The 14,594-nt window shown below is 42.4% G+C and overlaps 2 protein-coding genes across 2 annotated transcripts; one reads left to right on the forward strand and one right to left on the reverse strand.

The window, feature by feature from the left end:
• Positions 1-3,927: 3,927 nt before the first annotated feature.
• LOC117028800 (olfactory receptor 8S1) lies at positions 3,928-6,162 on the forward strand. Its single transcript, XM_033117667.1, has 2 exons — positions 3,928-4,700; positions 6,000-6,162. Exons 1-2 carry the CDS (start codon positions 3,928-3,930, stop codon positions 6,160-6,162), a joined length of 936 nt encoding a protein of 311 aa, XP_032973558.1.
• A 3,639-nt stretch (positions 6,163-9,801) lies between these two features.
• LALBA (lactalbumin alpha) lies at positions 9,802-11,531 on the reverse strand. Its single transcript, XM_033118738.1, has 4 exons — positions 11,381-11,531; positions 10,889-11,047; positions 10,365-10,440; positions 9,802-9,856 (listed from the first exon to the last, which is right to left on the reverse strand). Exons 1-4 carry the CDS (start codon positions 11,511-11,513, stop codon positions 9,802-9,804), a joined length of 423 nt encoding a protein of 140 aa, XP_032974629.1. The 5' UTR covers positions 11,514-11,531.
• Positions 11,532-14,594: the final 3,063 nt, after the last annotated feature.

Consider the following 14,594-nt stretch of genomic DNA (forward strand, 5'->3'; position numbering starts at 1 on the left):
TTATATCCAGAAATTGCTTGTTTCACTGAAACTTTAGCCAAGTATTCAGAATCACAGAGGCAACTGAAAGAACAAATGCCCATGTGACTTCATCTGGATCAGATGAGAAGTTTCTCAGATACCTCTTATAAAAATCTGAGTGTTCTCAACATCACTAATTATCAGAGAAATGCAAATAAAAACCACAATGAGATATCACCTCACCCAAGTCAGAATGGCTATCATCAACAAGACAAATAGTAACAAGTGTCGGAGAGGCTGTGAACAAAAAGGAACTCTCATACACTGTTGGTGGGAATGCAGATTGGTGCAGCCCCTATGGAAGGCAGTGTGGAGGTTCCTCAAAAACTTAAGAATAGAATTACCATATGACCCAGCAATCCCTCTCCTGGGTATCTACCCAAAAAATCTGAAAACATTTATCCATAAAAACATATGTGCTCCGATGTTCATTGCAGCTTTATTTACGGTGGCCAAGACATGAAAACAACCAAAATGTCTTTCAATAGATGAATGGATACAGAAGTTGTGGTATATATACACAATGGAATACTATTCGACGGTAAGAAAAGATGAAATAGTACCATTTGCAACAACGTGGATGGATCTTGAGATTATAATGCTAAGTGAAATAAGTCAGACAAAAAAAAAGAACCATATGATTTCACTGATATGTGGTACATAAAACTGAAAACAACAAAAGAACAAGACAAAAAAATGACGAAACAAAAACTCATAGACGTAGACAATAGTTTAGTGGTTACCAGAGGGTAAGGGGGTGGGGAGGGCGGTTCTACAAGAGCGTAAACGGGTCAAATATGTGGTGATGGAAGGAGAACTGACTCTGGGTGGTGAACACATAATATGAGATATAGATGATGTGATACAGAATTATACACCTGAAATGTACGTAACTTTACTAACAATTGTCACCCCAATAAACTTTAATTAAGAAAGAAAAGACTCTGAGTGCTTTTCCACTGTGGTTAGTTAGTAAGAAAGACCTAACCATGTAAGTTGTTTGAAACTCCTTCATCAGAGACAGTCTATTTTCCTGCCATCATTGAGATTTCCAACTAAGAAAAAAATGTCTACTGGTTCAATGATTGGGCTCTAGAAGGATTGGTTCTTGTGCGCAAAAAGAACACCTGAATAAGGGTGACTCCTAGCCCTATGGAAAAACCAAAGCAAAAAGATGTCTTCTGTGCCAGGAAAGTGTCAGGAGCTGGGTTAATCCTCCATGATTGCTGTAATGTTCTTCCCCCACCTGCCACTCCAGGGGGAGACTTCCAGGTTATGTTTGTCCCTCTCATCTGGCCCTCTACTCCTGGCCCCGAGGCCTCTCTTCTCTGCTGTGCTCTCTCATCACTATTTCCCTGTGCTGGAGCTAAGCTCTGGACTCTAAGCACCAACGACATCAAGGCTGGAAGGTTTTTTTCTCCATTAAGGACTTTGTCATCAGCTACTTCTACTATCTACTCAATAATGTCTCTGTATACGTCCTCAGTAGTGTTGAAAATTGGTTTTGGTGATTTCTTGCATCTTGCTACAATTTTTGCATTAATTGTAAATTTCAGGTTTAAGAGAAGCTGAAACAAGCAGCTGAGAGGTTCCTATTCTGGAGCAGTACAGGGGAAACACATCAGAGTAGACGGAGGTTCCTGGAGGCCTAGAATCCCCCTCCTCTTGTAAAAGTATAATCACATCTGCTAAAGAGAGTTCACTGTTTTGTTCTTATTATCCTCCCTACCAATTCTAGCTGCCAATAATATAGGTGGTGAAAGGAGAAAGAGGAAAGGACAAAAGAATTTTAGGAGGAAATACTAAGGTATGTGAAGTTAACTTTCATGAACACTGACTATGTCTCCCCATCCCAGGTACCCCCCAAAATACCAGGGGCAGACAAATCCTGCCTCCCAGCACTAGACCTGTCTTGCTTCCTAACCTCATTATTCAGTTTCCTAGCCATTCCTTCAAATTACTAACATTTTCTGTATAATTATACTGGGCAGATAAAGTGTTATACATGGAGTGGTCCTCAGCTACCTGTAATCTTTAGAAATGACAGGATAAGATTATTGGACATACAGAATTTAAGAAGTTGTAAGGTGTGAAAAAAAATATGGTGACTGCTGCTGCTGAGTGCCATCCAACGGAAAGGCAGGGATCTTCAATATGGGAAGCATCGAACCTTAGGAACAGTGTGTAACAAGTTTCAGTTTATTCAGTGCAGTCAGTCTGGTGTGAGCTTCAATTGAGAGAAGGTGTGTTTTAAAGTGTGTGGTAAGTCATGGATCGTGAACAACACATTAACATGAGGGGTTTGGGGGTGGGTGAAAAGGGAAGGGATGAAGAAGTACACATTGGTTGTTACACAGTAGTCATGGGGATGTAGGGTGTAGCATAAGGATGTAGCATTATTGGCCACCCTGCAGTCCCTCTTGTATGATGCAAGCCACTGAAACAAGAGTAACACATAGGAGAAATAGTTGGCCCTGGAGAATTCGTTCAGATGCAGAGCAGGCCTTCTGCTTAAGGGCCTCTCCAGAGACCTTCCTCACTCTCCAATGTCTAGCTGAGATCAGGTCCCTCTGGCCATTGTTTTTGGGAGGCAGAGCCAAGAAGGCTTCTATTTGGACAGAAAAACTATAGGACTATTTCCTTGCTCAGAAGTTCCACCCCTGCCTCTTCTAAAGGAAGGACAAAGTTGAGGGAAGCCCACAGAATTGTAGCCATATCTGTGCTGGAATGGATACCATTCAGGCATCCTCCACTGAGATCTCTTTTTGGTCCAGAGAGCCCAGGTGAAGGCAAATCTCTTTCTCATTCAAATCTATCTTCTTCTAAAACTATCCATTCTGGGAACCTGCGAGTGTACAAGCCATGGATAGAAATCATATCCTCATTTATCATCTTCCTGATTTACCTATTACGGAGGGAGGGTGACCACTTCACCTTCTTCTGGTTTAAACTAAACCTTATAACTGTCCATTTTACTATGTATTCTGGGTGTTCTTTTATCTTTTATCTCTCCTTTTTTTTTTTTCATTTACCATCCCTGTGATGTACAGAAGATGGTTCAAGTTTGACTTGGCTTTTTCCAGATCTCCTGGTACCAACTCAGAGAATGGCCCAGTATTCATGAACTCCCATATTAAGTCCTGAGATTACAGTGCAAATAAATAGTGGACATTATAGATTCACAGAAACCCCTGAATGGGAAAGCCTTAGAGTAACTCATGTGAACAGCCCTCACTTCTATTTTGAGGACTTCCTCCTGCCTGGCTTCCATGATATCAGCACCCTGTGTGTCACTTCTGCTTGGGTTGACACAGAAGAGGAAAAGGAGTTTCTACTTATTGCCAAAGATACCAGAAGATCATCCTCCAATCTTTAGAATTTCTAAGTTAGAATGAACTTTATAAAACACAGTTTTCCCAATCTATTTTTTTAATAAGACTTTTCTTTTTTTTTTACTCGCGAACTTACAGTGGCAGAGAAAGGTCTTATACCATCATTAGGTATTACAATACTCTTATCAGTCATTCAGACATTCATCATGATCTGTCAGCAGATAGTCGCCAAAATGTTTGTTGCTTACTCACTGGAGAACAGTCCTGTTCAGTGCTCTGGCATCTGTTCCCAACTCTCTTCCTTCCTTCTCTAGTCTGGATAACCTCTGTTCTCTTCTCTTTCCTTTCTAGGTCTAATGCACTACACTCCTCCTTCCCACCTCCCCACCTTGGCCAATAGGGGAAGGGCTGATGAGATCTGACGTGCCAGGGTGGCCTCCGCTACATAATCTGTCCTGGGTCCACCGTGAAGCTCTGCTCACAAAGCCTCGTCCCCAGGCATGTTCTGAGACTGATAACCTATTTGAGCATTCATTTCTGCTCTTGTCCCTCTGAAGGACAACTCAAATGCTCCATGGAAGTTGGCAACATAACCACAGTCACGGAGTTTGTTCTCCTAAGACTATCCAACGACCCTCAGATCCAGGTAGTGCTCTTTGTACTGTTCCTGGTGATTTACCTCCTGACGCTCATAGGGAACCTGCTGATGCTGCTGGTGATCAGAGCTGATTCCCACCTCCACACCCCCATGTACTTCTTCCTGAGTCACCTCTCCTTCCTGGATGCTTTCTATTCCTCCATCATTGTGCCTAATCTGCTAGAGAACCTTCTTTCCGAGGGGAAGACTATATCCTTCCTTCAGTGTTTCACCCAGATCTCCTTGGTCCTATTTTCTGGAGCCACTGAAGCTTGCCTCCTTTCAGTCATGGCCTATGACCGGTTCCAGGCTGTGTGCCACCCGCTATTGTACATGGCGGTTATGGACAGGAAGGTATGTACTGGCCTGGTGGGAGCATCCTGGGCCATAGGAATAGGGACTAGCCTAGTTAACACCCTCCTCCTGGCCCAGCAGCACTTCTGCGGCCCCAACCTCATCCACGGTGTCTCCTGTGAGTTTCCCCCGGTGCTCCTGTTGACCTGTTCTGACCCCTATGTTAGCACTGTCTCCATCCTGACCACCATGGTGGTCCTGGGCCTTGGCACCTTTTTCTTATTGCTGTGTTCCTACACCCGTATCATCATGACAGCCCTGAGGATCAAGTCTGCCACAGGTCGGAGCAAGATCTTCTCCACCTGCTCTTCTCATTTTCTTGTGGTCACCATCTTTTATGTTTCAGGAGTTTGCAGGTATGTCATCTATACTCCTGAATGTAAAGATAGGATATCCATCACCCTAACGTGGCCTTGGTCTGTAGAACAAAGCATGTAAAGTAGCAGGAAAATAATCATACTGGGATTCAGAAGGTCTAGGTTCTGGTTCTGGCCTCTGCCATGGACTAGCTGTGTCAGTTATGAAAAATCCATTTTCCTTCTGGGGCCTCAATGGTCTATCAGTACTCTGAAAAATGAAATTATACAGGGACTAAAGATTTTCCTACTTTCATTAACCTATGATTTGGGAGTTCTCAAAAGGAAATCATGGAGGCTGTGGTAGAGTTTTATTCAGTGTAAGACAAAAATAAATAAAACATATCATCCTTGAAACAGATACCATCTTTCTTTCCGGCTGGAAGATGATGTTTCTAAAGCCTATTTGTTATAACTATTTATTACCATGTTTCCCCAAAAATAAGACCTAGCTGGACCATCAGCTCTAATGCGCCTTTTAAAGCAAAAATAATATAAGACCCGGTATTATTATGTTATATTATATTATGTTATATTATATTATATTATATTAAAGACCGGGTCTTATATTATAGTAAAAGAAGACCAGGTCTTATATTAATTTTTGCTCCAAAAGGCACATTAGAGCTGATGGTCCAGCTAGGGCTTATTTTCAGGGAAACACAGTAGGCACCTACTAGACACCAGCTGCTTTACGTGATCAATTTTAGTATATATCACACTACAAGAAAAATATTATTAACCCCATTTTCAGGTAAGGAATCTGAGTTTTGGGAGCTTCAGGTAATTTCTCGAAGGTCCCAGAACAAACTAGTAATGGAGCCATAATTTAAACCAAGTCTCACCGACTTCAAACCTCATGCTGTCTCCTACCATGCTTATCTCAAGCATAAAGAACTCTAGCTGATGAGTCCTCACTTACTAAGAGACACAATAATTAATGGTCTGTCCTCTCTATTAGTAAAATGGAGATGCATTTGCACAAATTGTTCCATACTTTTCTCACCTGCTTGTGACTTGGAGAGAAGTCAGGGGTGGGAAAGGATGATAAGAAATGGTCTAGAAGAGCTCACCGGAGCCTGTGGACAAATCTCCTCATCTCCCTCTGTCTTAGTTTCCTTGTATGCCATAAGGGGACAATAATATTTCTCCTATCTACCTCACAGAAATGTTAGGTGAGATAAATTAGATGAAGAATGACAATAACTCTTTGTAGAGTCTCTGGGATGGGATGGACTGTGGCCGCCAACACTGTCATGGCCATTGTCCTGAGCACATTTTATTCCTTTGTGCAATTAGGTACATGACTCCGTTATCCAACTCAGCCCTGGAGCAAGTGCTCTCCATGCAGTACAGTGTGGTGACCCCGCTGTTAAACCCCTTCATCTACAGTCTGAAGAATCAGGAGGTGAAGGCAGCTCTGAGGAGGATGCTGGCCAGGAAGCCCAGGCTTACCTTCTAACCCAGGCTCCACCACCTCACCAGGAGGAAAAGTTATGGGAAAGAAGAGAAGGTGGAAAGAGCTGTCACCACTCAGCTATCTCAGCACTCATTCTTTTCCAAAGCAGAAGTCTTACTTCTTCTGACGCCAGTGCCCTTCTCCAGTCAAGCGAGATGGGGAAACTTCCACAGACCAGATGACAGTCACCCACAGGGGGCCTCGTCATCACATAGGAGAATCCTCACAGCTTCACTGGCCATTTCTACAGCACAGCTGTTTCCTTTCATTTCTTGTCCTTTCTACCCTACCTCTTTCTGCCTTTCCCACTCTCTTTTACTTTTGTCCATGCCGTGCACAAAGTGTAAATCAACCTCTTCAATCACTAGAAAATATCCTACTGCATTCTGGGAGAGTCCCATCTTGGTACTATGAGACCCAACTTCTCCGTTGTTCCCATTCGAAAAAATTCTGGCAAGATTTACAGCTCCCGAATAACTTAGAAAGAAATAAAATAACTGTGTCTCTTCCTGTCTTTGTTTTTAACAAGTAACATCTGAAGTAAAGCCTAACAAATAACAAATTCTCTGTAACTATTTGTTGACAAATTAAGGAATGAATGAATGAATGATGGATGCATCTGAAGGTCTTTTCTCTTGGATGATCCTGGAAAATGGGAGGTGAACATCCTCCTCTAAAGTGTAAGTCTTGAGAGCAAAGCCCCTGTCTAATAGCTTCTAGAACAGTGTCTAGAATAGTCCTGTAACCTAGCTGGTTTACAATTAGTGTTAGATAAGTGGGAAAAAAAAGAATGAATGAGAGAGAGAGAAGGTAGAATGAGAGAAGGAACACATGAAAAGGAACATTTGATTTTATCCAGTAAAATTTCTACATTCATAGCAACATAAATGTCAGAGGGAAGTGGCAGGGAGAAAAAATCAGGATAGAAAGAGAGAAAGAGAATCCATATTTGGGGGCATTGCCCTGAGCCCTCCCCACACAGAGCTCTGTGAATGGTGTGCACTCCCACGGCCCCTGCTCACCGCCCACCTTAGCCTGGACCACTTCAGCTCCCTGCCTGGTTCAAGATGTTCCAGGTCTAAAGGAATGAGAAGGAGTTGGAGAAAACAGAACAAATACTCAGCTGCCATCCCGCTCCCATTCAGCTCCCAAATAATTTCTCAGGAAGAGAACACCAAAGTTTATTATTGATCTGGAAGAGTCCATAACCTGTCCTCTTTCTACCCAAAGGCCAAGCAAGAGCTATGCATCAATCAAGACTACCTCTCCAGCTCCCTGGCTTACCTCTGTCCTTAATCCTCTGACCCTCAGGCTAAGATCCTCTCCACAAAGAAATTTATCGCAAGTTTCTTTCAGCAAAGACCTCTGAAGATTATAGTCTCGTATATGGTATACCCATAGGTGAAATTTCCTGATCTTCTCTGTAGGATGAAGGCGGGGGCTACGGGGCTAAGCAAAACAGCCCCTGCTGTAGTTGCATTTCTGCTCCGGCCACATGATGGAGCTGGTCCCTTATATTTTCCAGAGCAGATGGCTTCATGAGGGCGTAACTGAGACATGGTAATAAGTAAGGATTAGGAAGCACAATCGGTAACCACAAGATTGCCACAGGGATGCAAAAGTCAATTTGGGGAATGTAATCAATAATGTTGTAAAGATTTTGTAGAGTATCCCGTGGACACTTGTCTCATTAAGGAGACCACCTCAGGGATGATGTAGATGCCTGATCACTGCACTGGACACCTGAAGCTGAAGCTGAACAATAATGTATGTCAACTACAATTACATATATATATATGGTCACAAGAAGCGGAGTACAGCATTAGGAACAGAGACAGTAGAAATGTAATGGCTGTATGCGATGTCAGAGGGGTAGTAGATGGGAGGAGGGGGTTATCACTGTGTGAGGGGTATAAATGATAAATGTCTAACTATTACATTGTTTTGTACACCTGAAACTAATTTTTAAAAATGTAAAGAAAAAAAAGATTTATCTCAAAAAAAGAGTGGATGTGCGAGCTCAGTGGGAGGAACGGACATCCAACCCTGCCCTCCCCCACAACTCATACACTGGGGTTACTCCTAAAACCCTGTAGACTTGGGAAAAAGCCTTGTGTCCCATAATTAGAAAGGGAATAGCATGCAATATCCCTGAGAGATGCATCACACTGTGTTTAAATTCACACTAAAATCATATGATCAATGTCAAGTTATTTCCTGAGAGTTTGTTTTAAGTAAGTATAGAGGAGGGATGGCCTCTCCACCCCTTGCCTGGTCCTGTCGGTCCCTAAACAAGCCATGGGCGCCTTATTTGGGAGCTGCTCGTCTCTGAGACAAGAGAAGTAAGGTCTGACTGCCTGAAGCCCCAGTGGGTGTAGGGAGGTAGGAGGAATCTAATTAGCTGTATTAGACATCTTAGGAAGGCAGGAAGAAGAAGACAGGAATTAGAAGGTAACTCAGCTAATTAAGAAATGTGGTAAATTAAACTGGAGTTTTGGAATGCTGAATTGTTAAAGCAGACGAGATCTCAGGAAAACCACCTAGATCAAAACCCGCATTTTTAAGAAGAGGAAACTGAGGTACACAGGATGGAGATGACCTGCCCAGGTCCAGACCATCAGTGAGTAGCAGAAACAGACGTTAGGATGCAAATCTCAGCAAGGAGGAGCATGGAGTGCAGGATCCAAACCAGAAGCCCCCAGGTATCCGGATTCCTTAATTGCTGACCTGTCTATAAGGGTCCCTTGTTCTTATTGCTGCTATTCAGACAGAGTTCCTCTCACAGCTTTTTGTGAAAGTTATTTCCTTATCTCAAAGGTGGAAAAAAAAATCCCTACCCCCCTTTAGTGACCCATTTCAGACCCTAGGAGCCCGTGCCCTTGTTGTCCTGTTCCCACCCCACATCTCCACCTGTCAAAATCCCACCCCTACTTCAAAACCAACTTAAATGCCACTCCTTTCCTGAATCCTTCCTTGATCCCTTTTTCCCCATCACACACACCCAATATGAATTATCTTTCCTCTTATAAATGCTCAGGGTACATTTCTAACCTCTCTCATGATGCTTATGACACTACTTCTTGTTTTATAATTATTTATTCATGTTTATCTCATCTCTCTTACCAGCCCTTGAGGGAAGAAACCTTTTAGCCACCTTTGGATCCCCTCTATAGTTCCTTGATGCTGGGTGATCCCTAAAAGTTTGTTAAATTGAGTTGGTGAAGAAAGCAAATCCAACTTTCTGTTATAAGTTCAGCCTATTTCCTCTTCAATACACATGGAAGGTGGTTATGACCTACGGCTTCAGTGACTACCTACTCACCCTATTTCCTCCCTCTCCCTCCAGAAAGAAAATACAGCCAGCCTCTCAAAGTCAGGCCCTTTATTCAGGACAGAGGTGGAAGCCATCGTTGCAATGAAAGGCTCATCGGGGCACTGAGCAAATGTCAAATGTCCAGTGCACCAGGCACGCACCCCTGGAGAATCGTCCTCCAATGTCCAATGGTGTCACTACAGGGCCCAGATCTCAGAGACAAATTAGCTTCAAGGGAGTCGAAAGATGGGGACTGAGGTAGCGTTGGGGAAGAGGAGTTCCAGGAACATAAAGAGGGCAGATGCACCAAGGTCAGCAGATGCTCACAACTACTCGCAGAGCCATTGTTCCAGCCTCTCAGAGCAGAGTGGTTTATGGGCCAACCTGATAATGGAAAGGAGACAGGGCAAGTTGGCTGACTGGATCTTAGCTCAAATTTCCATCTAGCTTCATCCCCATGAGGCCTGAGGTGGAAGAGTGTGGATAAATATTACAGAAAGCAAGAGACACTGAGCCACCTAGTGGAGCAGAGTCCATTTCTAAAACTCTAAGAAATTTTTAGGGCTAGAAAAGATGTGCAGTGGTAAGTACCAAGGGCTTGCTTTAGGATCTAGGACTAAACAAGTAGACCTAGATGTCCAAGTCTAGATGAAAATAAGCTGGGCCTCACTCCACCCTCTATTAGGGAACCCTTATTTGGAAAATTGCCAAACAGGAGTAGAATGAGGGAGGCTTAAAAATTGGAAACCTGAGTCTGCTCAATGAGTGTCGTTTTTGAGACTGTATTCTAGATTAAATGAGCAGAAGATAGAGAGGGGAGGGAATGGTGCTGGAACTAAAGGGGTGAGTAGGAGAAAGGGGAGGGGAAATAGAAAATAGAATGGGGATTCACCAGTAATCAATTCCTTCATTATCCAGGATCTTCTTGGCACACATCATGTCATCAGTAAGGTCATCATCCAAGAACTCTGGCAGGAGTTACAGGGAACAAAATGAGAAAGCTAAGTATTATCCAGACAGGTAATGAGTTTCCCTCTTCTCTGGATCTAGTAGGTCTGGTCCTTCTCTGAACGGCAGGCTTATGCCTATTGCCTTTCGATATAAAATAGCCAACACAGTAGTGCCTCCCCCTAGATGAGGGGCACCTTGGAGGAATTATCAGCTTCATTAGCTAACTTTGTCTAAAAATGCATGGTATCACACTTCAAGACTCCCAGACAGCTCAGATCATCTACTTGTGAACTTTAGGGAACTATCTGGCGATTTGGTGATGCTGAAAAATTCTAGCAACCTCTTACTCAGCACTGTCAACTCAAGTCCCACAGTTGAATCCAGGGATGTGCTTGATACCAAAAAAGAGATTATCCCAGGGATAGATTCCAGAAAAATAGAGAAGCATGGCAAAAGGCTACTCACTATCACAGGAGATGTCACAGATGTTCCTTGACTGAAGTATCTGATTGTCCCTGCACCAAAGCTTATTACTGATCTGGAAGAGTCCATAATCTGTCCTGTCATTGTTATTGACCATGGTTTGTGTGTCGTAACCGCTGTTATGAAATATGGTACAGATCCCTGAGGGAAAGATGAGAAAGGTATCACAGAGATGTCCAGGTATAGCATTAATGAGGACCGGTATTCGCAGACAGAAAATGGCTCTACAGCAAATCTCCAAATATGACAAAGCACAGAGTATCCTGATGAGATGAAAAGAAGAGTTCCAAAAAGGATCAGACAATGGGAGAAAAGAAAGGAGAATAAGCGCATTAAAAGAGTGAACCGATAGGCAGAGAAGATAAGAGGATTATGAGATAATTGAATGAAAGTGAGGACAAAAAGGGGAGGAAAAGCAGGGTAAAGGAGAGACAAGATGAAGAATGGGACAAAGCAAGGCAGCAGAAAACTCACATTCAGGTAAAGTGATCCCTCCATAGCCATCCATGTCTTTCAGCACCTGGGACAGCTCACATTTTGTAAATTGCTTGGCCTGGGTAATAGGGAACAGAATGCCCACCAGGAGCAGAGAGACGAAGGACATCATTTTGACTGCCCCCAAGAATCTGAAGTGGGGCCAGTCAGCTTCACCTCCTTTTATTCATAGAGAAAGCCTCAGGGGCCCTGGCACCAAGCCCGACTTCCAGGAAGAGGATGAGGAGAGATTGATTGTGCCACACAGAAATACTGAGCCTGCCAACTTCCTTCCGTAATTTCACTCCCCCTTTTCTTCCCCTCCCCTAATCTCTAGTCCATACCAGGTATTGTTTGTTCTCCACCCAGAGACAGTTCCAATCATGATCCTGTTTCCCAGTTGGCTTTGTTTATACCTTTGTTTCTTGTAGGGTTAGTTCTAGGAAGCAGAATGTCCCCAGCCTACTTCAGGAACAAAGGAGGCCTCGGGGGTAATAGTGTGAGGCAGTCAGAATATACAATAAAAGTCAATGGCCAACTCCGCTTTCCCCCTGGAGACATACAGAGTACGTAAAGGAGTCTATGTCATTACATACCATGGTTCCAGAATCAGAACTGGCATTTGTCCAGTCAATCCAGGCATGGTGCAAAACCCAGGAAGAGTCCCTTGATATGGCGATTCACAGATGAGGGCTCAGGAATAGGGATAGAATATGGTAACACAGACTTTGAAAATCAGATATAACTTGAATCCCGATTCTTCCTACTTCAGGAAAATGGAGAACTGGAAAGGTGTGTATGACAGTATCTAGGTATCCTATGAACTATTACCAGGTTCCTACCCCCAACCATCACTACCACTAAATAATCTGATTCTATAATGGCATTAAGACATTATATAAATCCAAGACTAATAACTTGTAATAGATTTGTTCGTGGGTATAGAAACTTGTAGACACCCTCAGAGTTGGCCTCTGCTGGTTAAAAATAGAGTGATCCAAGCCAATGGAAAGACTGAACTTTAAACACTTTAAAACTTTAAAATTAAACTGGGATATATATGGAGCCTACAAAACAAGATTCTGGATCTGAGCTTTAAGAGCAGTGCTCCTGAGCAAGTAGAGTTGAGGGTCCTGGTTCTGAATAATTTCTTCAACTTTCTGGCATCAAGCTGCATGTTATGGCACAAATAACTGTCAGCCTCCTTTATGCTGGGGCTCATCCTCTAAACCTAATTTCTTATGTTGCAGGGGGGTATCCATCCCAACCAAACTACGTAAGACTTTCAAACTTATGGCATTGCAAACTGTTCTATCCTACAACTCTTCGGAATCATGGCAAACTCCTCTCAGCTTTATCCTGTCTTCTATACCATGGATAACCAGTATGTGAGGTAGCATGATTAAAACGAGTATGGGGGTCTTGGAGTGCCACGAGATAAACAGAGAGTCCTTATAGCAAAGAGATACATGTTCAGAATCAGAAAAGGTGCTGCCACTGCATTTCTCCTTCATTCCACCCAAAGGTATTGGAAGAGTATGTGAAGGACAGAAATAGGAATTCTATCACACTAAGCAAGTATGGTTGAGAATATGACTGGGAATGACAGGATGACTTTGAACCATGTGGCAGAGGGCAAAATAAGAAAAGCTCATCCTGAGGACTACTGTCTTTCCAATAGTGGAGTCTGGTGTAAAATGCCTTCTGCCTTGAACAATGAACTAAGACCTGTGACAGAATAGTGGTCCGGGGTATCAGGAATCACCGGGACTTTCTACACTTCCAGCCAAGTCAAAATTTATGGCAGCAGCCTGCTTGCCTACAATTTAGTTGTACCTCCACCCTTCCCTATAAGCAATAAAAAGCAGTATCCAGACGAGGAATCACAGCTAAGTGCAGAAAAGAAAATAAATATACCTTGGAAAAGAGGAACCATTATTTTCCTAGAAATGTTTGTAAAACAGTGTATCAGAGGGTCATCTGAAAAAGAAGATAGAAGATGTCTAATGGGAACAATTACAAACATTCAAAAAAAGATGCAGATTCTTGGGAATAGACCAACAAACAGCAAACAATGATCACAGCAGCACTGGAACAGGAAGTGTGTGGAAAGACGTGAGCACAGCTAATGGAAAAAAGCTCCTGCCAAAATCACCCTTTCCAGAGGGCTTTTAGTTAAGGTGCTCTGTTTACAGGCTGAGATCTGAAACAAGGCAGTGAAGAGGCATTTACAACACCCTGGGTTTTTCAGAAATATACTAGGAAATATGTGCATGCTCTCAGATGCTGTGGTAAAAATCAGGGTTTCTCAAACTAGTCCTTTCTGGAGGACTTCTAGATTAAGGAATCAGAAGCATGTGCTTCAAAACACGTTTGACAATAGCTACCTGAAACTGTAGATTGTAGGTGAGCAGCAGTTTAGAGAGAGAGACGGGGCAACCATTTGGAGAAACACCCTAAAGGCCGCAATAATGTTGATCATTACTTCTTATAGTTAATATCCTCGCCTGTTCTACTTTCTCCCATAATTCGGACAAATTATCACCAGATGAACAATGAAGCTAGATCTTGAAGTTGAAACCCAAATTTCAGACAAATTCTTAATTGCATTAGAGATCTATTTAAAGCAAATAAGATTTGGAGAGGGCATGCTTTTTGTTGGCACTTCCTTTTTTTGGTTGCTTGTGCAAAAATCCTTGCAAAGTCAGTTAGCACTATGAATTCACATCCTATATACACACTGAAGGCCTGCTCTCAATTTATATAGGATTATTTTGAATTGTTGTATTTGCATTACTCTTTCTATAACTGCTATTACGCTTATATGAATGATTGGTTTATTTTTTCAACATTTTTATTAATATACCTTTTTTTATTAGTTTCAGGTGCACAAAACAACATAATAGTTAGAATTTATCATTTATACCCCTCATAGTGATGACCCCCTCCCCCCAATCTACTACCCCTCTAATGATGCATAAAGCCGTTACATTTCCACTGTCTCTATTCCTAATGCTGTACGCCACTTCTTGTAAATATATATATATATATATACACATATATATGTGTATGTATATATATATATGTATATATATATATATATATATATATATGTTAAACTATAGTTGACATTCATTACTGTTCAGCTTCAGCTTCAGGTGTACAGTGCAGTGATCAGGCATCTACATCATCCCTGAGGTGGTCTCCCTAATAA

The sequence above is a fragment of the Rhinolophus ferrumequinum genome, chromosome 10, assembly GCF_004115265.2.
Source record: "Rhinolophus ferrumequinum isolate MPI-CBG mRhiFer1 chromosome 10, mRhiFer1_v1.p, whole genome shotgun sequence".
NCBI classification, from domain to species: Eukaryota; Metazoa; Chordata; class Mammalia; order Chiroptera; family Rhinolophidae; genus Rhinolophus; species Rhinolophus ferrumequinum.

What these genes read in the sequence shown, in the direction of transcription:
- LALBA (XM_033118738.1), bottom strand. Translation starts at nt 11,513, where the DNA reads ATGATGTCCTTCGTCTCTCTGCTCCTGGTGGGCATTCTGTTCCCTATT. An exon ending in AGGGATCACTTTACCTGAAT is followed by an intron (nt 11,048 to 11,380) that starts GTGAGTTTTCTG and finishes TCTTTCCCTCAG; the next exon opens with GGATCTGTACCATATTTCAT. An exon ending in AATGAAGGAATTGATTACTG is followed by an intron (nt 9,857 to 10,364) that starts GTGAATCCCCAT and finishes TTCCATTATCAG; the next exon opens with GTTGGCCCATAAACCACTCT.
- LOC117028800 (XM_033117667.1), top strand. Translation starts at nt 3,928, where the DNA reads ATGGAAGTTGGCAACATAACCACAGTCACGGAGTTTGTTCTCCTAAGA. An exon ending in TATGTTTCAGGAGTTTGCAG is followed by an intron (nt 4,701 to 5,999) that starts GTATGTCATCTA and finishes TTGTGCAATTAG; the next exon opens with GTACATGACTCCGTTATCCA.